This window comes from Embiotoca jacksoni, unplaced genomic scaffold, assembly GCF_022577435.1.
Source record: "Embiotoca jacksoni isolate LCO1_2020_lvr unplaced genomic scaffold, fEmbJac1.0.p SCAF_8, whole genome shotgun sequence".
In the NCBI taxonomy this organism is placed as follows: Eukaryota; Metazoa; Chordata; class Actinopteri; family Embiotocidae; genus Embiotoca; species Embiotoca jacksoni.
The window spans coordinates 19,676,824-19,702,675 of record NW_027185436.1 but is presented as its reverse complement, the minus strand read 5'-3'; the positions used below and the strand labels follow the sequence as shown (position 1 = coordinate 19,702,675).

General features: G+C 39.8%; 5 protein-coding genes across 7 annotated transcripts in view; 3 read left to right on the top strand and 2 right to left on the bottom strand.

The window, feature by feature from the left end:
- The first annotated feature begins 810 nt into the window (after nucleotides 1–810).
- On the top strand, nucleotides 811–5,974 carry npy8br (neuropeptide Y receptor Y8b). 2 transcript variants are annotated; one of them, XM_069138422.1, is made up of 3 exons: nucleotides 811–1,125; nucleotides 1,526–1,627; nucleotides 3,321–5,974. In XM_069138422.1, the coding sequence occupies exon 3, from the start codon at nucleotides 3,479–3,481 to the stop codon at nucleotides 4,580–4,582; it is 1,104 nt and encodes a 367-aa protein (XP_068994523.1). In that variant the 5' UTR covers nucleotides 811–1,125; nucleotides 1,526–1,627; nucleotides 3,321–3,478; the 3' UTR covers nucleotides 4,583–5,974. The 2 variants fall into 2 exon arrangements, with proteins under 2 accessions (XP_068994523.1, XP_068994524.1); XM_069138423.1 differs by lacking the exon at nucleotides 1,526–1,627.
- A 5,033-nt stretch (nucleotides 5,975–11,007) lies between these two features.
- Nucleotides 11,008–11,833, bottom strand: LOC138191548 (progonadoliberin-1-like). The gene is made up of 4 exons (XM_069138424.1): nucleotides 11,724–11,833; nucleotides 11,466–11,604; nucleotides 11,269–11,367; nucleotides 11,008–11,100 (listed from the first exon to the last, which is right to left on the bottom strand). Exons 1-4 carry the CDS (start codon nucleotides 11,732–11,734, stop codon nucleotides 11,053–11,055), a joined length of 297 nt encoding a protein of 98 aa, XP_068994525.1. The 5' UTR covers nucleotides 11,735–11,833; the 3' UTR covers nucleotides 11,008–11,052.
- Nucleotides 11,834–12,057: 224 nt separating this feature from the next.
- kctd9a (potassium channel tetramerization domain containing 9a) lies at nucleotides 12,058–18,617 on the bottom strand. Its single transcript, XM_069138743.1, has 12 exons — nucleotides 18,456–18,617; nucleotides 17,608–17,729; nucleotides 17,480–17,523; nucleotides 16,298–16,394; nucleotides 16,125–16,183; nucleotides 15,906–16,034; nucleotides 15,732–15,799; nucleotides 15,556–15,651; nucleotides 15,317–15,466; nucleotides 14,831–14,936; nucleotides 14,621–14,754; nucleotides 12,058–13,657 (listed from the first exon to the last, which is right to left on the bottom strand). Exons 1-12 carry the CDS (start codon nucleotides 18,501–18,503, stop codon nucleotides 13,541–13,543), a joined length of 1,170 nt encoding a protein of 389 aa, XP_068994844.1. The 5' UTR covers nucleotides 18,504–18,617; the 3' UTR covers nucleotides 12,058–13,540.
- A 412-nt stretch (nucleotides 18,618–19,029) lies between these two features.
- ankrd39 (ankyrin repeat domain 39) lies at nucleotides 19,030–24,021 on the top strand. Of its 2 annotated transcripts, XR_011179760.1 has the most exons (5): nucleotides 19,030–19,430; nucleotides 19,639–19,742; nucleotides 19,834–20,037; nucleotides 20,142–20,353; nucleotides 23,919–24,021. XR_011179760.1 is itself a non-coding variant. In XM_069178040.1 (4 exons), the coding sequence occupies exons 1-4, from the start codon at nucleotides 19,331–19,333 to the stop codon at nucleotides 20,286–20,288; spliced, it is 555 nt and encodes a 184-aa protein (XP_069034141.1). In that variant the 5' UTR covers nucleotides 19,030–19,330; the 3' UTR covers nucleotides 20,289–22,235. The 2 variants fall into 2 exon arrangements, 1 of the variants encoding a protein (XP_069034141.1); XM_069178040.1 differs by lacking the exon at nucleotides 23,919–24,021 and having other exon boundaries at nucleotides 20,142–22,235.
- fgfr1a (fibroblast growth factor receptor 1a) overlaps nucleotides 23,956–25,852 on the top strand; it is a 38,128-nt gene continuing 36,231 nt past the window's right edge. Inside the window, exon 1 of the mRNA XM_069178036.1 lies at nucleotides 23,956–24,037. The gene's annotated coding sequence lies outside the window, so the exon portion shown is untranslated. The remainder of the gene's footprint in view (nucleotides 24,038–25,852) is intronic.

Here is a 25,852-nt window from a genome sequence, read left to right as displayed (position 1 = left end):
TTGTTAAGGATTAAACTAGTGACTTGCAAAGCATTTAGCTTCAGACGTCTTACAAAGAGCAGTTTGCAGTTGGGGTCACGTTTCAGATGTCTGAGTTGTTAACAAGCTCCAACAAATATAGATTTTTCCTTGTAAACTTCTCCCATGGTTTCCTTTTAATAAATGTTCAAATGATCCAATATCTCAAAGATAATCAAAGATTAGAGAAAAGTCCAAAAACTAAAAACAGGTTAGATTCTTTGTTTTTATTTAAATACTTTAACATAATTTTGGTTTTAATGCATGTGTGCTTTTACATAATTTTTTCATGCATGACCTTTTATTTGTAATGGAGTAATTTTACATTACTGTGCTGTTACTTTTATTTGAGTAAAAAAATGTGAATACTTCTTTCACCACTGTTGGTATATGAACTGCTCACACATCTCATATCGCTACAAGGTTAATGATCTTCATAACCGATAGTAAAGTTCATGGCCATGCTATAATACATGGACATAGCTGATGATAAACATCAGTATCTGTCAGTATTTATTCATTCAATTCTGGCAGCAGAAAAAACCATAACCTAAAATATCCCCTATGAAGAACGCAATATAACACATTTCATAGGCATGATAAACTGTATAGACATTATACAGCAAATCCTGTGGGATTTGTAAGCCGTGCATCACAATATTACCATATTTGAATATTATATCACCGTGATATTACATCGATTTTTCATTTGAAAAATATGAAAGTTGCCTCGCTGTGTGAACGCTCAGCATTTCCCTACAAGAGACTAAATGAATCAGCTAACGGGCACGTCTGGGCTTCAGGTGGGTGAAACAGACAGTGTGTGGCCACATATTCCAAATAACTCAATTTGCCCCATTGTTCCCTGTGTGAGCGCGCGCCTGCTCGCGCGTGTACACGCGTTCGTGCGTGTGAGTCACGGAGAAGTTATTATGTAAGATGTTCCCAGTCACATCCCTGCCGGAGTCTGAGGCACAAGGTCGCTTTAAGAGATATCTCGGCTCGAATCAGGGATCCTGGTAGGACGCCTTCTACCTCCTCCTCGACCAAAAACTCTGTGGTGTCTCACCTGATGCGAAGCAGAGCGAGAAGTCAAATTCAAATTAGGTAAGAAACACTGCTTAACTTGATGGCTAATTCAAATGTGCCATTTTGTGCTGGCGTATAACTCTTATATGGGTTACCTGAAAGTATGTAATTACATTTTTAAGTAGGATTTCTTTTTTTTTTTTTTATCATAACATGCTACGACAAAGCTCTGTGACTAATATTTCAATCTAATGTTTCTTTATAGCTTATGGGGTTTAATAACCTTATTGCACGTGCTGCGGTTATTAATTCCCTGCTGTTTTAGTTGAAGTAGCTGTAATGCTAAGATTTATAGACTACTTTTATTTTTTATTTTCCACATACATGTGATGCTTTAAGTGTAAGTAGCGGTTGTTTTTTTTAGTGGACATTCAGCAGGTCTTCATGTGTAAATGACTGATGGTTCTCCCCCGGATAGGAGAGCAGTGAACACACTGAGGAGTCTTTTCTATCTGTCCGGAGCTTAGAAAGTCCATCCTGCAGACAGACAGAGGATCCAGGACAGCCGCAGACACCGAGGGTAGGACACACATAACCTCTCACACTTTCTCTCATTTCATGTGTGCGTGATAATCAAAATTGGGCCGTTTTGTATATTTGCAAAGTGGTTTATTGAGGTGACTGAACAGAGGTAATGATAAGGAAAAATTCTACTATGTACAAACATCTTTATTTTGTGACAAATTCCCAGGAGCTGTAATTTCTTTGTGATTTTTTTTTTCTTCACTGATCTCACAGTTCCTCTCTCAGCCTATTTTTTTTTTCTGCAGGCTGTTTTCATCTGTGTAATCTGCAAATAATCAGAATCTTATAATTTACACATGAGGGATACAATCTCATGTGAGTTTTTAATGTTTTCCTTGTTACATTTCTTTGACTCCTCTGCCAGCAGACACAACACAAAGCATTGCAGCATTTTAGGAGACCAAATTCCACCACAAATAATCTGCATCAAGGCTGCATGGTATACACTGTATGCAGGCCACATATTCAGAAATTCAGCCAGGTTTAGTCAGGTGGACATCCAGGAGGGGGTTATTTATCCACACGCTTAAACAGAGAAGATTGTGTTCCACAAAGGACTTTGAGTGGTATTACCGTTCTTAGCTTCAGGTACAAGTATTTACTTTTTCTTTGCATGTTATCAACATAGATGAAGCAGCACGGTCTGATGGGACATTACGGCTCATAATAGAGACAGCCACAAGCAATTCATGTCCAACCTGTCAACATTTATCATTGTTAAGGAGTGCTCAATTAAAAATGATAAATCCATTCATTCCTGTAGATATAAATGCTGCGTTGCAAAACTAATTTCTGATGAATTGAGCTGTGGGCAAAACATTTCAGTTAATCAGCGCTGTCTTCCCCGCTATGCACACACACTTATGAATTTGCATGCATGGACACACCCACACACACTATTGAGATGTTTTTTGTGTAATGACATTGTATTTCTGTTACATTTTCCAGTACATTAATTTGCAAGAGAATGTAAGGACCACATGTGCATTGGGAGCTGGGAAGCTTTTTGTGAATGTTCAGTGACAATGAAAGGTGTCAGTTCCTTTATGGACTGAAACAGAATAAATTCTCACTGTCAAAAGGGAAGAGAGCAGTGAGGGGGAATGATTGTCTCTGAAGGAGCAGTCATTATCGTCGTTATTGTGATGGAAATTTAAATCAGCACGCCATCATAACGACGCCACAAAATCGGGATCTTGGCTGTTATCTTGATGATATTCCATCAGTGCATCATTTACTCTTATAGCTTGTACTCGAGCAGATAGAAAGTATGCGTTCTGCTCACAGCCTCATGATATCTGCACACCAACATTAATTATTCCCTTTTTACATTTCTGTTTTTGTGATATTAAATCCCCTGCCAATTTGTGCAAAGGTGAAATTGGAACACTAAAAACAAAACAGCAGTAAAAAGACACTTGTGGAATTAAAACAAGGAGGGCTGCAAATGTTAAATCTTGTCCTGCAGCAAGACAATCAGTTTCTGACACTGTGTATTGATGAAATTAGTTTTTTAAGCAAATGAGGGTCAATTTCCCTTCATCCTCCTTGCATCCTTTTCATGTGAGCTACTTTTCAATTCGAGTGATAAATCAACCCCTTCATATCTCTTCATTTTATAACTTTAAAAATATACTTTTAATTACTGAATATTTGTCTTAAGGTTTCTCATTTCCTCTTTTTTACAGGCTGCAAATGAAGACTGCTGTGCAGATTTCCACAGATTAAGGATGAAGGAAAACTGTGAAAAATGCAAATATTATTCATGAAGTAATTACAGCAGGTGTGACAAAACAAATTAGTTTAATTAGTCCTCTGCCTTTGAAGTGAGTCCAGGAGAACCACCATGGAGCTGCAGCACAACACCAATCACAATCAAGCCCTTTGGAGAGAGATCCCGCGGGATTTCGACGAGGACTGCTCGCTCTCAGTGAGCGGCACCACTTTCCTCATCATTGCGTACAGCACTGTTATGGCGGTGGGTCTCATTGGGAACTCCTGCCTGGTGTTTGTCATCACACGGCACAAGGAGATGCACAACGTCACCAACATCTTCATCGCCAACCTGTCTTTCTCAGACATTCTCATGTGCATTATTTGCCTGCCGGTCACGATTATCTACACACTGATGGACCGCTGGATCCTGGGCGACACCCTCTGTAAGCTCACACCCTTCATCCAGTGTATATCCGTTACGGTCTCCATCTTCTCCCTCGTCCTCATCGCCATGGAGCGCTACCAGCTCATCGTCCACCCCACTGGATGGAAACCTATGGTAGGTCAGTCCTACCTGGCCGTGGGTACGACCTGGATCGTGGCCTGTCTAATCTCGGTGCCTTTCCTCTCGTACAGCGTACTCACCTTGCCTTTCCAGAACCTGACCATTCCCTTCCCGGTCAGTGACCACCTTGTCTGTATGGAGATGTGGCCGTCGGTTCAAGAGCGGCGGGCTTACACCACCTCCCTGCTCATGTTCCAGTACTTCCTTCCCCTTATCCTCATCATGGGCTGCTACCTGCACGTCTACCTGCGCCTCAGGAGGAGGAAGGACATGGTGGAGCGCGGCAGGAACACCACTCAAAAGAAGAACAAGGGCTCTATGAGAATCAACGCCATGTTATTCTCCATTGTGGTGGCGTTCGCCCTCTCCTGGCTCCCGCTTAACGTCTTCAACACGGTGTTTGACTGGAACCACGAGGCTATCCCATCCTGTGGCCATGACGTCATCTTCTCATTCTGCCACCTCACGGCCATGATCTCCACCTGCGTCAACCCCATCATCTATGGCTTCCTCAACAGCAATTTTCAGAAACAGCTCAAGTCCACCTTGTTGCGTTGTCGCTGCTGGGGGGTGGCGGAGAGGTACGAGAGCGTCCCACTCTCCACTGTTAGCACAGAGGTCACTAAAGGGTCAATCTTGAGCAACGGATCTATCAGCATCAATACTTAAGTCCTAGCCTTTTCACCAAAAGACAAAGAAACTAGTGGAGGCTCCTCAGCCCGCATTGTGTCATCCTTAGGAGCTTTTGTTGCTTTGTTGCCTGTAAGAGAGAGATTAACATTTGCAAAGACATAAACCTCCCAATAGCGGTCCAGAGAGAGCATGCTGAAGGCACTCAACCAGCATGGTGCAGTGCCCTCGATTCAGTATGAGTTCACATTAAAAAGGAAGTAGAAAACCAAATGAAGGTGCAAAGGTTGGACAAATTCCAGCATTGTAGGACAACTGAAGACACTTCACATGAGCAGATATGCAACGGCAGTCTGTATATTCTATTCCTCATGTGCCGTTGGCACAAGAGACAGCATTTAATCTCGTATACATGTATTATGTTTTCTCTCTAAAACAATGGGATCTATTATGAAGTCATGTTTGTATGAATATCAGCTGTTTAGGTTTTGCTTTTTACTCTTTTTACCTTCTGTACAGTATATGTGGTGAACCAGCAGAGAGTACTGAAAGGACAAACAGGGGCACAGCAAATGTTCTTTTCAATTTTGCCGTTTTATGTTACTAGTATTGATGAAAATATAAGGGATTGTGAACTGTGATGTGTTAATGATTATCGGCAAAGCAGCTTATCACTCAACTGAAGGGGAGAACAGTAGTGCATTAAATGTGGCTGTAGGCGGTTATTCTGTCGATTTACAAGCATCGTCTTAATGCATTTCTTATTACCTAAAATCACCACCGTCGGTGTAATGATCTTTTACGGAGAACCTTGGCAGGAGCTGTTTCACGCTGTCCGCCAAGGTCTGCGCTCCAGTATATACGAGTATGTGTGGGATGGTGTTTCTCATCAAATGTGCCATACAACAACCATATATCAGCTGCAATACAGCAAAATATAAGTGGTAAAGGACTTTGTCCATGCAGGTTTCTTTTGCTGTATATAACGTATGACAGTGACAGCTTTTGGTGTGGTCGGCAATAAAGAGCACTTTGTAGCACGGCAAGTATCTCCTAGGAAACCTGTGTTATTCATTTGCATTAAAATATTTAGTTTATCTGTAACGATAACGGCTGTGTCGTAATATTTGGGTTTTATTTGTTCCAATCTCCTTTTTTTTTGCTGCTTTTTTGGGATAAACTTTATGCCTGTCCTGATTTCTAAGTATGTTAAACACAGAATTGATTTTGTGTTGTCACCTTACAGGTCAGGTCATCTAACACAGATAACTGATCGGTCCTGTGTCCCATTAAAGGCATGATGAGACTATAGCGCTGACATGCTTATCCAAGAACCAATCAGCTCTTGTTTGGCTTGCCATTGTTGTATTACATAGTGTATATAAGAAAAAAAAAAACCACTTCTAAATATTAAATATTTCAAAATCTTTCTTTCTGTCTGAGGTCAAATCCAATGCGCTGCCTCTGTGTGCATTATTTAAGGGGACGTCTGAGATCACAACAAATTTGAGATGTGCTTGTAGTGTTGAATAAATCAGCGCCGTGTTGTTAAACAGCACAGGCAGGAAGAAAATGTTTGAGATGAGTGGAAATTGTGCTGAATATTCATGTTGGGGGAATGCATATTAACAGCTTTGCTTCTTTCCATCTCAAACAAGATGAAAGAGGGGAGGAAGATTGGAGTTTTGCTGCCAGGTGCATTGTCGTTTTGATGATATGTCAGAAGGTCAAATGTAAGATGTTTCCACACACTGTAAGCAAAACCTGTTCTCTTACCCAACCGGCCAAACTGTTTTCCAAAGGCAGTTTAGCTCCTATGAGAGCTCTCGTGGGTCTTTGTCAGCATAATTGACTGTGTGCTTCTGCTGCCTTGGCCGGAGCTCACCCTTACAGACTGCCAATCCTCATCTCTCCCCTTATATTTCACTCCTCTCACCTGCCGTTCCTGTTCGAACAGAACCGGGTGAAGTAGCAGTGTTCATTTATGTTGAAATAAGGACTCAAGATGCCAGAGGCGCTGACGTACTCCGGTGGCACTTAACAATGACAGGAACTTAAATTACGCCATTTTACATTCTTACCCATTGTAACAAGGCTATGGGCACATTACTGCACTATGAAATGAAGCTCAGCTGGAGACAAACACTTAATGAGTCTGCAGGGCCAGTCTCTCCTTGTCAGTGGAGTAGTTCCAGAAAGATTAGCATCTTGGCTTTCTGCATTTTAATTTAGACAGATTCTCATATAAGCAATCTCTGCGGATCACAGGAACAACGTGAACTAGTTGGCCAGAGATTTGCTCAAGCTGTTGTTTTGAGCATTTAAAATTTTCTTCAGTCATATTTTGCCTGCCTTAATACTGTAAGAACAGACCATAATTCATCCTGTTTTGCCTTAGTACTAATAGGACCTGGAGGATGATGTGAATCTGAAATGTCAATGCAGAGCTGAAGGATCTCTGAAAAATTATTATTTCATTACATTACATTTCATTTAGCTGACGCTTTTATCCAAAGCGACTTACAATAAGTGCATTTCAACCATATTATGATATAGATGTGCCACAAAATGATTTTTCAGCTAAAACTTATTGTCTGTAATGATGTCAGACAAAGTCAACCTTGACCGTGTGCAACTTTGATCCCTAATGTGAAGGAAGTAGTCTTTATTTTGGCAGATGAAAAGGTTAGAGGGAGCCGGGCTGCTGCCTCTAGAATCCTAATCATGGTATAATATATACGAACATCTGTAGGATGCACTGAAACAGGCAGGTAGCTCATTTACAGGTCACACACATAGATCAGCTCAGTCAATATTTCCTTTCTCCCTTATCTTTGTATTGAATTGCCCTAATGGTTCCGCCTTGTGTCAGGTGCTTCCTCATTCATCAGATCTGTTAGCGAGGGTTTATTTCAGGTAACAGTTTTTTTCTTTCATTTATTTGTTTGGCTATCATAACAGCATTCATTTATGACAGCTTGTTCATGTGCTCGGCCTTTGTTACACACATGGAATCCTCCAGAATGAATTCTGCATGTCGCTGGTTTGGAAATATATCTAGAAATATCCATTATGTACTGGAATATGTCTGAGCTTCAATTACCTGTGTCATCTGTAATAACAGTAAAACACACACACACACACACACACACACACACACACACACACACACACACACACACACACACACACACACACACACACACACACACACACACACACACACACACGCGCGCGCACACAGTTGTGTCTTGCATAACACAGGCAGACTTGACAGCTTGGATTTGCAACCTGCGGTAGTGTCAGATAGTTTTTCCTTAAACTTGGTTTTGTATTTACAACAACAAAATACGGCAGGAGTAGATGAGCGAGATAAATAGATATTTTCAATAATTTTCTTTCATTTCTATTATCAATGTCCTGACAACTTAGTAACCTGGCCTCTGCATCTGACCTTCCATTTTCTTTGATGGAAAAAAAGACCACAGCCTACTTTAGTTGCCTGGTTACAGCTTCCTCGGGGGTTTCAATGGGTCTCCTTAAAGCCGACATCAAGCACCAAGCTATTAAAGGCACTTTAATAAACAGTGACAGAGGAGCTACGTCAGACCAATGCAGTTTTTAGTGGAACCATCTCAGCCAGATGGTTTTGAAGAGGGACGTAAAGGAAAGTAAGACTGAGCATTTATACGTAGCTATGGAGACTCGATGACACATTGTAAGCTTGCTTTGGACTTCCACTGGCATGTGAAACTTACATAACTGTAAGCAGTCACTTTAAACTATATTTTTACACCATTTTGACAAGTCACAGCCGGCAAAAGCACAGGTGTTATTAATCACCTTCATAATGACAGTATGAGAGCCAGGGTCATTTTAGTGTGCTTGGATTTCTCGGACACCTGGAGGGAAGGCATCATTAAAGGAACAGTTCCACATTTTGGGAAAGACTCTTTCCTGCCAAACTGAGAATTTTGAGAGTATTCTCATGTCTATATAGAACAAATATGCCATGGAGCCAGAAGATGGCTTTGCACACTTTATGTTGTAGCCTGGTTCAGCACAGAGTTCTTTAATTCCTCACCACCCTAAAATAGGAGAATAGTATTAAGTTTATTTGGATTATTCAAATAAAAGTAGGTTTTTAACAGATTTTATTACTAGGCTAACTGAAAGTGTCCGAATACAAGTCAGTAAAAGTCATCTAAATCAGTGTGGGCTGTGGTTCAGATTGTAGACTGAGTTGCCCAGTAATTATAAGGTTGATGCTTCAATCCCCAGGTCCTCCGGTCCATATGCCAAAGTGTCCCTAGGTAAGACTGACCGCTAAGTTGCTCCTGATGGTAAGTGAGCACATTGCATGCTCTGTTGAATTGGTAAATGGGAAACTACTTTAAAGTGCTTTGTAAACTGCAGAGGTAAAAAGGCTCTCCATAAGTGTATAATATCAGTACATAAACTCTGCATAAACGCAGGAGGCTACACTGACAGTGCATAGACTCAATGCATAAATCTAGTGCAGAAACAGTCCATCAACTAATCCATAAACAACTGCAACAACTTTAAACACACAACATGCCTCAGCACTGAGATTATGTCCCCTTTTATTATCAGTCTCAGGGAGACTAATTAGAAGTAACCTGGTGGATGTTGCAGCGGTGGGAGGACAGGCTCAGCGGGCTCTGTGTCTAGCATATATTTTTCTGGTTAGTGCTGTTTGAAATGATCAAACGTCACTTTAATTTTGTCTAATCGTATTCTTTAATAACCCTAGTGACTCCAGCACTCCTTTGATGTTCCACGACAAGAAAATGTAAATAATGTTTCTTACTGCAAGTCATGTTTATAATACTGTATGTCTTTGATTTAAAAATGGAGGATATTCAAGCCTATTGTGCTATTGCTTTTCACATATTTATCCCTTATCAAATCACTTTCAACAAAGGACAATAGTTACTCAATGAACGTAGCTGCAACATCTCCAGTAGCCTGAAACCTACAGAAACGATTTTCTGTCATGTGTGTTTGCTGAGTAACACCAGAGTGACAGACAGATTGAACTACTTAGAAAAACACACTTTCCACCGAAGATAAGAGCGTGGTTGCCCTACATGTTCGTCAACAGGTTATTACAGGCTGTTGTATTCCTGTCAAATCAGCATGATGAATAAACTTCGATTTCTTATTCAGTTTGTTTAAATCCCACACACTATCGGTAAACACATATGTGTCGCCTGGTCACGCTAGCACTTTTATAGTCCAAAGGATATTGGGGAGTGTACATGAAATAAGGCAAGCAACCAATGAGCTAATACAATACAATAAATTATTTTAGGGCACATGTGCACGCAGGGAACAAACACAATAAAGTACAGTCAATTTCAATAAATGATGCCATTGACATGATCTGCTACCACCTAAAGGACAATATAACAGTAAATAAAACTTAAGCAGCCTTCAGAAACATCCAACAGATTCTCCAAAGTTTCAGGGAAGTTATTTTAGGAACCAGACAGACACTAAAGTACTACAAAGCAGGACTTTCATGTAGTTTCCTAGTGCCCTCTGGTGGAACATACCACCTCATGATCAGTTACAGGATGTGATGTTGGAGAACAAAAACATTACTTGATACTAAAAGACTATTTCAAATTTCACTTGTTGATTATAAAATGTAATCTACTTGGAAGAACTTATAATGCAACATTTTCCCAGAGTACACATGCTAACATCCCTCATGTTTACATGACCTACACATGTGCTGGGTGGCGTGAACACAAGCAGTGGTGGAAGACATAATCAGTCTTTGCATATGTAAACTTACCATTATGTTAATGTAAAATACAGAGATAAATGCAAAGTAATGAAAAATAAAAACTGCACAAAAATGATCCCTGTGTACATGATATTAGTAGATTGGCAATGCTGATCTGGTCGAAATTTTAACTACTTCTATAGTTATACTTCTGTCATTTTTAGTGGCCAAATTGTATATAATAACATGTAATAGACTGTGCACACTACATTAATCCTGGCCGAGAAAACGTAGTAGGCCTTATTTCAAACACATTTAAAAGCTTTTTTGGTCTTCCAGCTAACAAGTCGTTTTTTTGACAACACCAGTCCTTAAGACCATTTAATATCCCAAATTAAATGCACATGTTTTCTCTTCTGTACTTCATCACTCTGCAGTCACTCAGCCCACATTGTAATATCTGCAAACATCACCACCTCAGAGATAATAGACTGCAGAGAGGCAATATCTGTATTTTCTCGCTAGATACTGAGACTGCTGGGAATATAAATTCTCTGATTCTCAGAAATTCATTAATTTGGAGAAATTCAAGGAAGGTGTTGTTGCTTAAAATATCTCAAAGAAATTTAGAAAAAAAAAAAAAGTGAAAGAGTTTGTAGCCTTTAGTTATGATGATGATTTAAGTCATGTCATACAATAACCACAACAATTGGCGTATGCAAATCAAATAATTTATTGTAGAATCTTATACTGATCATTTTTTGAATGTTTGGTGTCGATTTTCCTTCTCGTTGACACTCCCCTAAAAGAAAACAAGATATTACATTTGAATCCAGGAAAACCTTAACCACGAGGTTAAATCTGTCAGTCTTTGACAATAATGATAATAATGACTAATTAATGATAATATTAGTTACTGATAGATGTATCGCTAACACAAAACACTGAATTATAAATGAGCAAAACTTACAAGAAGTCCTTTCATTCTGTAAATTTTGGCAAAAGGTGATTCTTCGGCACAACCCAGAACACTGCAAGGTGCATCCACGTGTGGAAACCCCTCAACAATCTGTTGAAGAAAAAAAAAAAATCACCATGAAAGAAATTAGCACAATTAAAGAGAAGCAGTTTATGAAAAGTGAAGGGATCTATGAAATAAATGCGTACATTGCCCAGCATGTCTGGAAAGATCTCAACGTCCCTCTTGCCTCCCGGACTCAGTCCATATGACCAGTGCTGACAGACACCCTGGGGCAGTACTGTCCCCGCAAGCAGCAGCCACAGAGCCAAGGTTTTTGTAGCCATTCTGGAAGAAAAATAAAGCTTCAAGTTGCACACATAAGCATGTTAGTCACATATTCTGTTCTTTAGTTTAAGCCCGCATATTATCCTGAGTTCAGATTTGGATTTCAGCCAAAGACTTACCTTCTGTTCATAAAGCAGAGTGCTTCTCCGACTTGTTCTGTCGTCCTTTGTTAATTCTGCCGCACACTATTTTCCAACGTTTATATAAGCCTGTGCTCCATTGTTTACTCCAACACTTCACAACAGGGGGTCACAAAGTGGATTTAAGCAACACCCTGCAGAGCTTTTAAAAAGATTATACTTTGTGACTGATTTTTTGCCATTTCACAAGAGTTACATGATCCACAAACAAGCAGCCCCTTTATGCTTCTTTTATGATGTATTTTGAACATGTAAAAATTCACAACTGAAACACAACAGATCATTTAAAAAAATAGATGACAAAGACTTTTTCTTCTTCATAGCAGTTTTATTTATAACAGTCATTTATGGAAACATATTTCCATGGTCGAGTGCAATAATCATAGACGGGGTAGCTACACGGCTCCCGGTCTCAAACACAAATCAACCCCTGCCCCATATTGCATTCAGTGAGATGTATCTAAAATAAATAACCATAGTTCTTCCATTCATTTTCACACTCAAAGTGTAACGCACAACATGATTGCCTTCATCGTTCACTCTCACAGGCTGGGTACCTACTATTGAACTGAGTAAATAGTATTGCATCGGAGCAGCTTTGAGCTACAGTCAACAGTCAGAGACAAGCATAGCTCTTCACACATGCAAACAGACACCGTCTAATAAGGACTGAAGTGAGATCCTTTGCAAAACAGCTGACAACACCTGACTATAATAATGACGTTTTTTGGGGAAGTTTTGGAAGCACTGGATTTGATTTACGTAGAATTACAGAGCACCAAACATTTTTGGAGAAAGGGTATATACCATTTAACAAGTTAACATATACTTGTGCAAACAAGTTCAAAGCATGATTAAGTGATAAATACACAGAGCACGTTTCCGGGCAAAACCCACATTTTAACAACACGAACACATGAAAATGGCTTTCTGTTAAAACACACCGAGCTGGATTATCTTTTCATATCAGGAATCTGAAGAATAATGATTGACATCGTTACAATAAGCCGTGCCACATTCAAAATGCATGCAATTTTTGGATCACTCACACTCTGGACTAATTAAAGAGGTAGATTCACAGAGCACAAAACGAGGGAAAGCTTTTTTAAGAACACAATATTTTTAAAGTAGGAAACGAGGAACCTCACGGCTCTAAATCATGTATTGCATACCCAAGCTGTGTTTAAAACTAGCCTGCAGCATAGTTTTATGGTGCACTGACAGCACTTTTAGCCTTTTAGACCGTGCTATCATATGGCTTTGGCTTACATTGCTTTCTTTATAACATGGTAAATCCAGTAAAATTAAGTTACATACTTAAAGAGGAATATATAACGACGCATTTATTGGTAATTACCCCCTTCTACTTCTGCTACAGCAGCATGCAGTGAAGCTCGGTAATCTGAACTTTTCTGCTCACAGGTCATTTGATTTTGACTCCTATTGACACGTCAAGTAATATGAAGTGAATATAAATTATGATAAACATAAAACAAGTATAGTCACTGGATTGCATCCAGACACATCTACACACACAAGGAACATTACTTTGTTTTGGTGATATATGCAGCGAAACATTTCAAAACATCCTACCATACAAACATACATCGACAACCCTGGATAGATTCTAGTGCAAGATATTTAAAGCTAACATGATATCGGTGGAATGCCAGGGATGTGCATACAAATACCTGTATGGCAGACAGGTAGGTAGAGACTGAAAGAAGAGGAATATACCGAGGAACTGGAAGAAACCAGTTGTAGCTCCCACACTGGACTTTTAGGTGTGTGCAGAGTTATCTGACACTCTGCGACATGTGCAGAGGAGTCAGCATCTCTTCAAAAATGGCTCCCTTCACATTGGACCCTCTGAGGTTGGCCTCTTGTAGATCACAGCCGGACAGGTCACAGTTCTGTAGAAGGCAGCGGAGACACAGCATTGAGAGGCTGAAGGGTTCAGATGACAAAGCTGCAAAGTAGCTGGAGAATTGTAATGTTTAACTAATGTTATACGGCTGCCGGTCGGCAAATAATCATATATTTAATCCCGCCAAAGTACGATGTCAGGCAGCACCTATAAATTATTTTGATCATTGATAGTTATGCCTGTAACTTGGTGATTCAACATTTTAGTGTATGAAATATGTGAGTAATTGTCCTCTGTAGGACAGAGATTAAGCCGATTTATTTAGATTGCTTGTTCTGTCAAACCAACAGTGTAAAACCCGAAAACATTCACTTAACAGTCATATAATCCAACTTGAACTTTTGGCACTTCTGTTTTAAAACAAAAAGATACTGCTGATTACTTTATCAACGAATTACTTCAGCTGCAATGTGACTTAGTGTCATTGCTCTTTGCAATATTCCAGGGACTTGTGTAAACTCTACATTGTTAACCTGAAGGAAAAATAATTGATTCAATTTGATATAAAAATTGATTATCACACACTTGTGTTTTAAAAAGCTAGCCCTCTACTTTAAGTTAAAGTCCAAGCAAAAGCATACTAATCTTTTAGTCCAGCAAACTCAAAATCAAATCTCCAGTTCGGAACACTTACATGCAAAATATTGAAGCAAAATAAAACCCATTAAATTCCCTACAAATTGTACATTGCACATCGTATTAATTACTTACTTATTATTATGTTGTTTAGCATTGAATCAGAGGATCCTGCAAATCAGCTATGAGTGATAAAGCAGTAGATCAGGCATTTGGCGAAGTATGTGGTTCAATAAAAATTACTCATATTTTGTTCACATTTGTAGTGTTTTGTTATTTTTGGCCCTTCAAATTCGTCATAAACAATCCTGCCCTCTGACTCAACTTCAGTCTGTGGTTTTATAGATAATCCTTTCTGCTGGCCTTCACGCACCTCGAGATCCGTCCCTGCTAAAGTGGCTCCCCGCAGGTTGCAGTTCTTCAGCTTTGCATTTTTGAGAGTGGCCACACGCAGGTTGATGCCGGTCATTTGGCTTCCTTCCATATCGACTCCTTTCAGGTTGGCACCTGATTACAAAAACGTGTAGTTAAAATGAGACCGCTAATGTGGGACCACGTCCTTTTAATAAGTGTGACATTTTACCCTCCAGATTGGCCTTCAGTCCAGATGGATCTTCAAAATTGCATCCTTTGAGAGAAGCTCCCTCGGCATTGGAACACAGCATCTTCACCCCTTGTAAGTTAGCACCCTTCAATGCAAAGATCAAAAGTATTCATAATCTTCTTGAGTAGCTAAACACCACAAACAATATGTAAAGTCCTTACTCTGTAGTCCTCTTGTTTTTTAATGAGGTCAATGTAAGAGGACGTATGTGTCATTGGCAAACATGTAAAAGAACACAATCGCCCTGTCTTCACACAACTGTGGGGGCAGCAGGTGTCGAGTGACCAAAAACCATCAGCCAAGTCCACTGCAGGAGGGCCAACAATTAGAAATAACACACAACAAAGAAAGAAGGAGGAATCGTTTGTCTCCCCAGTGAGACACTGAGGTTATCTTGAGTGCTGCTGATACTGTGTGTGGACATAAAACATTTAAAGCCAACAAGAGATGAGTTTTCACGCTTACATCCAGGTTGGCTCCAGAAAGATCGGCGCGCTCCAGGTTGGAGCAGCACAGGTTGGCATGCATCAGATTACAGCGGCTGAGATTGGCCATCTTGAAATTGATGTAGCGCAGATCGAGTCGGGACAGATCAGCCCCACTGAAATTAAGTCCCTAAAACCATTAAGAGTAATAGCTTTAAATATCAACTTAACATGGTGAAGTGACGGGGTGAATTGAAACATTTTCATTTGGCTCTCTACCTGACAGCGGAGCTCTGACTTGGTGGGCGTTGCCAAAAGAAAACGAACAAACTCTTTGCGGGAGATGGGGGAGTGGTCCTCAGGAGGCTGCGTGCTCTGTTTTGAAAGCAAGCAGGTGGTGAGTCATAAGAGATTCAATTAGTAGGAAATTATTTACCTTTCACATTTCATACTACCTTGATTGCTACTTCCAGCTGTTCAGCAAGCTGCTCAATTCCAAAGAAACGAGCCTCTTCGAGGACACCTGGAGGACGTTTAGAACAATGACACCAAATCTCTGCTCATTTTAAATTTCCATCTTGTGACAATCCTCAGAGTGATAAAGATAGACCTCCTCAGTTAAGACTCACCTCGTATATTTAAACCTTCATTGATTATGAGCTGACCGTGTCTCAGGTAGTTGAGAATGGGCTCAAAGTATTCGGGGCTTCGGTCAATCAGGTAAGCCCCGTGCTTGTCCTGCTTGTTTCCCCACACATCTGGAGCAAACACAGGTCGACAACACCGATTCAAAGCAAAGCCCGCGTAAAACGAATATGAAACGCTTGCTGATCAGTGAGTCCCTTTACCTTTGTCTCGAAACATGTGAGCAAGCATACTCTCTGGCTCTTTGCTGACCAAAGTGCTCCTGAACACAGAACAGACACATTCAGAAAACAGATAAAAACATTCGTATAAACTCAATGGATGTTTTCTGTAATGTCTTTATTGCTGGTGAAAACAGTCTTTAGACTACAGATACCTGGTGGTGGTGAAGAGACGCCCACCAATATTCAGGGTTAGCCAGTCAGTGTGAGCCCCATGTGGATCAGATGTAACTTTGGCTTCACTTTGAGGGTCTGTGTGAACAACAAAAAAAAAGGAAGATTGATGAGTTGCTGAATCCATGTGGACACTTTGTGATTGCTCGATTACAAACTATATTAAGGGGACACAAAACATTCCTGCAGCACTTATTAAGTTGATTAATAGCCATCTAGATAACACCACAAAACCTAAATTACACAATATAAATACAGAGTATATGAATTACCATGCACACACGGTGCAAAAGTAAACTTCAGAGGGTTATATTTAAATACAGTGTGCCATGGATGAAAAAGGGGGCCACTCAATCTCAAAAACTACGGACAAGCTGAAATACCGGCAATTAGAAAAATATTCCTAAACATTTTAATTCCTCTTAAACACAAGAAAGAAATACATTTTAAAACTAAAAAACAAAAGGTATCCTTCACGTGGATTAATAAGAACAATATTTATTACTAAGATAGAAAACTGTCTCCTGTGCAAATACAAATGTAGAAACAACAGAGCACCCTTTCTTTGCTTGTGACACAATCAATAACTTAATGGAACTCTTTACATGATTGGCTGAGCCCAAATCTCCACAAAAAGAGTCGTTCTCTGTTGAAACTACGCAATTTAGAGAAATCTCGAAGAACAAAGAATGATTTAATAGTCAACAATATCATCTTGCAGTAGAAAGCAAATTTCCCCTTTCAATCAAAACTATAAAAAAAAGTCTAAAACCTCAGTGCCACAAAAAAAAAATCTATAAGCTTATGCCAAAATATAATGTATTGTAGCCCCTTGTTCACTGCATAATTTTTTTTATTTAATTATACAATTCTAATGTCTCAATGCCTTTGTTTTGTTTGTTTTTCTTTTTACAAGAGTAACTATGTTGCTTATATTTCCTATAAGTAATGGATGTGCCCGATGTATAAAGTAAAAATATCCTTTAATAGGAGGTGTGACTCTGTGTTAGAAACCTACTTCAATTGTACACCACTGGATCTCTTATTGTACTTCTTTATTACAGGTTAAAAAATACATTTGTGTCATAGAAACAAACAAACAGATAAACATGTGGACACTTTGACACAGATGCGACTCCTGCAGCAGACATGACAGCACTCACCAATAAATGGATCTCCTTCTGACACATACAGCACGTCGTCATCTCTGTTAGAGGCACACAACATCAAACACACAATGAGACGATGCGTCCGATACGGTTTATTATTTGTTGGTATCATATGACCTTACCTTATAAGGGCAATGTCATCTATGAGACCACCCTTTCCATTGTATAAACAGGAGGCTTTGATTCCTAACTTATTGCTTGCTACAGATAATAAGTCAGACAAGGTCCCGTACACTGCTACAACCTAAAAAAAAAAAGAACAGAAAGAAATTGAAGTGGGCTGTTAAGGATTTAACTCGAAAACACTCCTGTTCAATACAAGATTAAAGAGTCACAGTTCACGGGGCAAACGCATGTTGAATAGTTTACAGGGGTGGAAGAAGTACTCAGATCCTTTACTCAAGTAAAAGTACTAACTTAGTACAGCAAAACAGCTTTGTGACATTTCTCCAGCTAATCCAAGTGGGTTTTTAAAAAGTTTGATTTATGTTAAGAAAGGATGATTTTCTCAGATTTAATCCTTTAGTTGATCAGTAACACTAAAACCAACACAGTTGGGAGATACACGCTTTCCAATGGACAGGGTGGGTATGGAAAATGTTAACCTTAAAAGTAACTAAAGCTGTCAGAGTCATAAAAAAGTACAAGCTTTCCCTCTGAGATGTTGTGAAGTAGAAATATAAAGCCACATGAAATGGAAATACTAAAGTGTAGTTGCACACTAGTTGAGAAATGTACTTGGTTATATCCCACCTCTGTCAAGTTTATCATAAGTGTGGGAACAATGTCATGGAGGCTGAAGTTAACCTTGACTTCACATGAACTAGTTTTCAATCCAAGGTTAGTTCTGCATCATTGAAACAGCTCTAATATTTTCACTGGGGTGAAAAAAAAACAACAACAACAACAAAAAAAAACCCAGTCATGCTGCGGCCCAAGCTCCCACACTGAACAGCCAGTTATCACCCACCTTGCCATTTTTTGATGTCCCGTTAACAAATAATGTAACTCTTCTCATTCTTTATGCCCTTTGGTTATAAGTACTTGGTTATAATTTCAACAATAATGTGGCTTTCGCCAGCCAGCTACTTGCTTGTCCACCCCCCGATGCAGATTGAGCTGGCTAGCTAACAGCATCAGACAACAACACGAGACAAAAAAGATGCTTTCAAAGATATCGGGAAAAAGTGAGACTGTCAGATTTTTTTTTTTAACTGTAAAGCTGAGCCAAAGTTGAGTTTGATAAATAGCAATTGATAACATGAGTAATTTCTAGGTTTTTGATCATGTATAAATATAAATGGTTTGATTGGCTGTATCACTGCAATATATCACCTTTGATGATCATTATGTGCCACAGCACAAAGTTAAATGCCTCCGCTTATTTGTCGAACCGGACACGATCAGAGAGCACCTGAAGGGGACTTTCAGTCTGCAGCTCTCCAATTGGTCGGGCAGCTCATACGTAATCACGTATCTTGCGTCTGTCGATTTGCTACCAACGTTACGCATCCATAGTTTTTAATTCGTTTTCTGCAGCATAAACAGCGACCATTCACATCGTTTCTGAGTTATAATATAACGTATCTTCTTTTGTGTTTGGGTTAAACATTTATTGGCTTCTTTACTTTATTTTTTTTTTTTGACGTTTTTGTTTGGAAGCTCGTCCTGTTGGTGGCGGTAATGCATCACAAAGTTGTTGGCCATCACCAGATAGAAGAAGAAACACGGAACTGTCTAACATCCCAATGTTGTTTTTGTTTTTTTTCCTTTCTGTAACTCAAAAACAAGTGTTCAACTTCAGGTTTGAATCGACCTGCAGCCGTTTTCCTCCTGTTTGTGCCAATGAACACAATGGCTGACAGACCTCAGTGTTCGTGCAGCTCCCATCCAGTCTCCTCTCCCAGTGTTCACCAGACGCTGAATGAAATGGATTTTGAACGAGGTTTGCATTCATGTTGACAGACTCAGTTAAACCGTGGCACTGTTATAGAATAAACTAAATGTGACTATTTTCTCTCATTAAAAGCATTGGCATTTTCTAAAGTCAAACTCTTGGATGAAATACTTTGGCTACCAATTTATTGAACTCCAGAAGTGACTGATCTGTCAATGAAGTCCTGTGCTGTGTGGCGTGTCATCCCTCTTTGCAGGTATCTGGTCTGCTGCAATGGATGGGGACTTGGAAAGGGTAAAGTCTTTAGTCCAGAAAGGGACAGACCCAAACATGAGAGACTTGGCAGGATACACAGCTCTCGTGAGTTTGCACACAGGATGTTTGACTGTATTGTAAATACTTCAGTGTGGACTGTGCTCATGCATCTCGTTTTTTTGGTGTTTTGTTTTAGCACTATGGAAGTCGCAGTGGTTGTCTTGCTGTATGCAAGTTTCTTCTCGAGAATGGGGCCTGTGCATCTCCCCAGACACCGGGTGGTGCCACACCACTCCATCGATCAGCTTACTGCGGCCATCTGGATGTGGTTAGACTCCTTCTACACCACAGAGCTGATCCAATGCACTGTGACGACGATGGTGCGTCCCCTTTACATAAGGTACAGGATTGCCAGCAACAACATAATAAAACTGTTCCACAGAGACAGTTTGATGATCATTTACCCAGTGCCTGTATTTGTTACTCTGTTAAACCCTTGACCAGGCTGCAGAACGGGGTCATGAAGAGGTGTGTCAGCTGCTTCTTGAGTGCTGTCCAGAACTGTGCAGCCAGGTGAACAAGAGGCTCCAGCTACCCTACCAGCTGGCACGGCTGGGAGACCTGCATGAACTCTTAAAACCACCTGGGTGATGACAGATACTCTGCATCGGAGGCATGCTGTGTTGCTAAGATCACACAAATGATGCAAGCTGAAGGTGAGCTCTGCTGCTCAAGTCAGGATCATATTTATCTTGACTTGCATTTGGCTCCTTTTTCCCCTCAAATGAACATGAAAGAGCCACTGAATGAAACACAGTGAACATGACAATACAATTTCTATCTTCATATCAATGACTCAATTGTGTTTTGGATTTCTAGTTCACTGCTTTTGTGGTAAGTACGCCTCCTAAGACATGGAAAAGTATAAAACCTGACAAGTAACATCAGTGTCCAGCATTTGTTGCCGCTGAACTCTTATCAGGTAGTTGTCAAACAAATATCAATTATTTTAAACTAGTCTGTGGTGGAAGCAATTTCCAGATTCTTCTTATCATTGTCAATGACCATTTAAAAAACAGTACATCAGCCGACGTGTTATGAGGAGAAAGTTACAAATGACAGACAAACAGATGTGACTGATCAGTGGGAAGAATCAAGTCGATACTCCCGCCTCATCATCTGATGTGGTTTTTGTAACTGAATTTTCAAACATCGATGGTGTTAAGGTGCACTAAGATTTAATCTGCATCTGTTGATGGTTTCACTGTTTAAGTAAACAGGCGTACAGATTTTCAAGTTCAATACGAGAGCAGAGTGGCCATGCAAGTCAGCCACCAACAGACCGTTTAAAAGCCTTGTATTAGTGCTGCAGTTTCTTTGAAATTGCTGCACTTAAAGCCACTACATGTAGACATTAAAAGGGCAGAGAGACCGATGCCTTTAGAATAATTTTAAATAGAGACATAAAACTGCAATAATTTGAAGCAAAAAGCTCCTAAAACATTTTAGAAGCTCATTGTAAGTGGTGCAGGATAATGGGTTGGAGCCACTTGGTCAATGGTCACATGCTAAATTTGTGCACTGCACTACAAACAGCAGCATTTGCGCTGACTGCAGCATTAATGGTTGTTTACTTTAGACATGTGTGATATAGTAGTTTGTATTAAAACTGGAAGCCAACATCTTGCCCGTGTTTAGGTAGGTAGGTAGTTACTTTATTAATCCCCAAGGGGAATTTTTTTTTTTTACTTTGTCATATTTACGTGAATCGATCCTTGCTGGGCCTTAAAACCTCTCACAGTAGGGGGAGCTATTGTCTTAAAAGAAACCTGCATTTTTTTTCCACTACACCATGTGAATTAGATGGCAGCAAACACAGTGACCTCATTCGATCTTCCCAGCATGCAGTTGAAAAACAGCGTGACTGTTAGAGAGAGAGAGAGAGAAAAGCATCAGTGTAGCTGTTACAGCAGACAGTAGGACATCATGGAGGGACACCAGTGTCCACCCAATGTATGTTAAAGCAACTGTACTGGGTTATTTACTGTGTATTAATAAAGTTTTGAGTCAGTGAAACACTGCAACAAATACAACAAATTCTGATGGTAGTTTTTGGCACGTTACATTACATTACATTACGTTACATTTAGCTGACGCTTTTATCCAAAGCGACTTACAATAAGTGCACTTCAACCATGAGGGTACAAAACCCAGAACAACAAGAATCAAGAAAATACAATTTCTTCAAGAAAGCCAAACTACAAAGTGCTATCAGTAAATGCCGTTTTAAGCGCTACTGAAGTGCGTACCTATTCAAGGTAAAGTCGGAAGAGGTGTGTTTTTAGTTTGCGGCGGAAGATGTATGGACTTTGTTGATATCCTTATGTTTTTAATTTTGACACTTCCTGTAAGCACAAACATTTTGCTATTGATCTGGTTGTAACATGTCTTAGCTGCCTCTTTACTAGTTTTATGTCTAAGTATTTCAGGAAATATGTGGGGCCCACTGCTTGTGGCGTAAAGCCATTTACACTTTTCTACACTGATTTTGGATGCTAATGGTTGATGGTCTGTATTTTTGAATAAATTCAAAACACATACACGTCCAACAACCTGGAAACTCTTCGCCTTTTTAAACATCTTTCAAAAGAAAAATGTTGTGCTGAAATATTACATTACATTTACAGAATATTTATTTTTTTAAATGGAGTACGAGTTACAAGTTTTTGTCTTGCCCCTCTCTCTGAGCTGACATCCATTCTTAAATGATCAAAAGCAAGGTACATTACAGAGTGCCTGTTTAACCAGTGTTTATTTGCATATGAAAACAAATGATGGATGTCTGGAGGTGAATAACATATTTTGATATTTCCTTGTTCAATGAAACAGATGGAAATACTTTCATTGTCTCACATAGTTATTCAAAGCATGTTCAATAAGTAACACATGCCCTTACAAGAGGCAGATACTGTCTCCTCTAAGCCTTCCACAGATGTGCAGAGCGTTACTGCACTTCTTCTGAGTTCCTTCAGTCTGCACAAACACAAACCCGCGACAGAAACCTCTCACTGCAGTCTGAGGAACTTTCATTGGGTCCGCTGGTGGGTGGTGTTTCCAAACTACCTTCAAACCACATCCATGCCGTGACTGGAGGGGTGCCAGGCCACATCTGGAGCTCATTGCAGCTGACGCCACACAGCACAAGGAGATGGGGTGTTTGGGGGGTGGACGGGGTGGGATGGGGGTATTTTAGCTGCGAGAGCGAAGCCAAGAGAGCTGTTTATGCTCAGTGACAAGTTTCCCCTTCCACACAGATGAAGAGCTGAGGATCACCCCTTTTGATTGCCACATGTCAGCAGGCTTACTCACACCTTTTTTTTTTTTATCAGTCTTCTAAATGGCATGAAAAACACAAGCACATTAAGCTATTTGAATTCAATCAGTAATTTTGATAGGCACACAGACGATCAGACGCGCCCACATCACCCTCTGATTGATCCCTTGCCAGGTTCTATGTAACATAATCAAAGTTGATGTCTAAGATTTGCTAGCAGTGAGTGAGGTAATGAAAACCCTCTGTGTCACTCGGTAAAACTGGAGGAATGTTGAAGGGCCTCATTCTTTTTTGATAATTTTTCATGAGCTGGTTTGAATTTGAGGGCTGTTGTGCCCCTTTATGTGGAAGCAATCAGAGACTGGCCTGTGTTGGGTGAAAATGAGCAGCTCTGTTAGAAAAGACCTTTTTTTTTTTTTCATACTTTTTTTTTTAAGCAACTCTGCTACTTAACTCAGATTTGTTGTTACAAATGTAACAGCATGTGATATCTAGAAGGATAAGATGTCATTTGTATGTCTGGCTTTTGAGAGCTTTCACGTAATGTGAGGACTTTGGGAAGGACTCCACAAGATGAGGAATTTGGACTACAGCTCTGTTTAGCGAGATTTATTTGGAAAGCAATGAAACTTCCTGGCCCTGGAACCCACTTCCACCATAATGAGCCCAAGTTAAACCAGGACTGGATGTTATTTTCCTCAGAAATAGAAGGTGGTCTGTGTACCATGCTTGCGTGGAGGATTTGAAGTCAATGGTTGGGACTGTATTTTAAACAGCACCACAGTCTGAGAGGGAAGGATTTCTACAGTTTGAGAACTACAGTATGCTTAAGCTGTAAAATTTATAGTTTTTGTAGCTACAAAAAAAAAGATGTAAACAAGACAACAAAATATTCAATTGTGCCAAATGTTCATGTTCTCCATGTTGTTATTTTTTTGTTTTCACAGATAAGGGGTGATCTGGTCCTTATTTTCCTGTGTCCACCTGCACAAAACTAACGCCAATCTCTGGCCTCCCAGCTGCCGTGGCAGAGCCGGAGCTGTCCGAGCAATCCCGAAGTAATCAGGTAAATGGCTGGCAGATGGGCACACATTAAGAAGTGGAGTACCAGACTCTGGCATGGATGACCGCTCCACGTCGTCTATTCTGCACCGGGGAGGCAGGAGTGTGGGTGTTGGGTGAGGAGGAGGCATGTGTAATCAAATATATATGGGAGCTACTCCTCAGAGATGCTGCATAATCCAATTTCGGTCCACTCCCACTTCAAAGACGCATGTTGTCTGCTGGTTGATGTGATGTTGCAGATCTTATACTCCCACTTTCCAGGTCACCAGATGATGAGATCCATGAGTCCAGAGGCCACAGCTCAGCTCTTGCAGGCAATCAGCACTGTGACAATTGGCAGTGTCAGGGTTATCAGGTCATCCAGCCAAACCCCAGTAGGACCGTGTGATACACGTTTGTTCCCTTTAACTCTGTATCTGTAGGGCAGTTGTTTTTTTTAGCAACAGTATTGATCTTTTAGCTGTTTTAATATTGGATATGGTAGCCATGTCTTGGAATGAAATGCAACACACACATCTGGACAAAGTCAAAACTTCCCTAAAATCAAACATAATCATGAAATGTTTATGTGCACTGAGCATGCTGTGTGGGTATATTTGAAGAGGGAAGTTTATTTTCCCAGATGTTTTTTCTTCTGACTATGGAATGGATGGCTAAGTTTCTTTTTATTGATTATGGAGATGTAATCTTCTGAAAAGCGTGGCCAGAGAAACAACCCATAAGTTGTTCCATATGAGTCAGAGGACAATTAATGACGCTTTTGGGATCATATATCTCGGCCATTTCATAGCAGGCTGCTGTGAGAAATCATATTTTAATGTATCATCTGTAAAGGAGCTCTGTGGATCTACTGTATCAACCCCATCGTTCAGCGCAGTTGAGCTTTTCCGGCATGTTGTTCATGCGCAGAGGCTTGTTTGTTGTCAGCCCAGTGGAATTTTAATTCAGATGTTTACTTTCCATGTTTCCTGTTTACCTGTGTAGTTCATGGTGATGGCTTGAGAATAATCAGTTTTACCTACAGACTTGTTGTTCATTAAATCCAGGTTTAGGCTCGTATTCATTAACAACATGTGGTCGGTGATATTGATTTTGCATGAGAATGTTGATCTTTACAATAGAATAAACCAGAACAGTTACCCAATGTTATTCTTTTAGTACTGCTTTAGTAAAACAGCTCCACTATTTGGTGTTTAAATATGCTGATGGGGGTTTGTTGTGCATCAGCCACAACAGTACTGGCCCCACAACATACCTATTTTATTTCATTTTACTTCACTGATCTTCCACAGTTTTTTAGAAACATAATTAAATATGTCATATGACTGAGCAACGATGTAAAATATATGTTTTAACCTAATTTTGCTCTTTTTTTCACCGTAAAAATCAGCATTATGGTGCCTCATATTACTCCCATATCATGAATACGTACAGAAATGAACTAAATGCCTTAATTTAAGTACAAACTGAGCTTACCTACCTAGTATTTCCATTTTTATCCAATTTTATATTTCTACTTACATTTCAAACTAAGCATAATACACTTTACTTCATTACATTAATCTGACAGCTGTAATTACTAGTTCCTTAACAGTTTTAGATCTAAGATATACAATGATCTCATGAAAAACTATGGTTTGGTGTTGATAAAACTACCAGACCTTTTGTAAAGAAGTTAAAAAATAACTCCACCTCAATCAACTAAAGCAATACAATTCTTTTCACACATCAATGTGGCAGTAACAATAATTATATACTTTATAATAATATGTCACACAGAGCAATTAAACTTTTATTTTTGTAATACCTTAAGTAC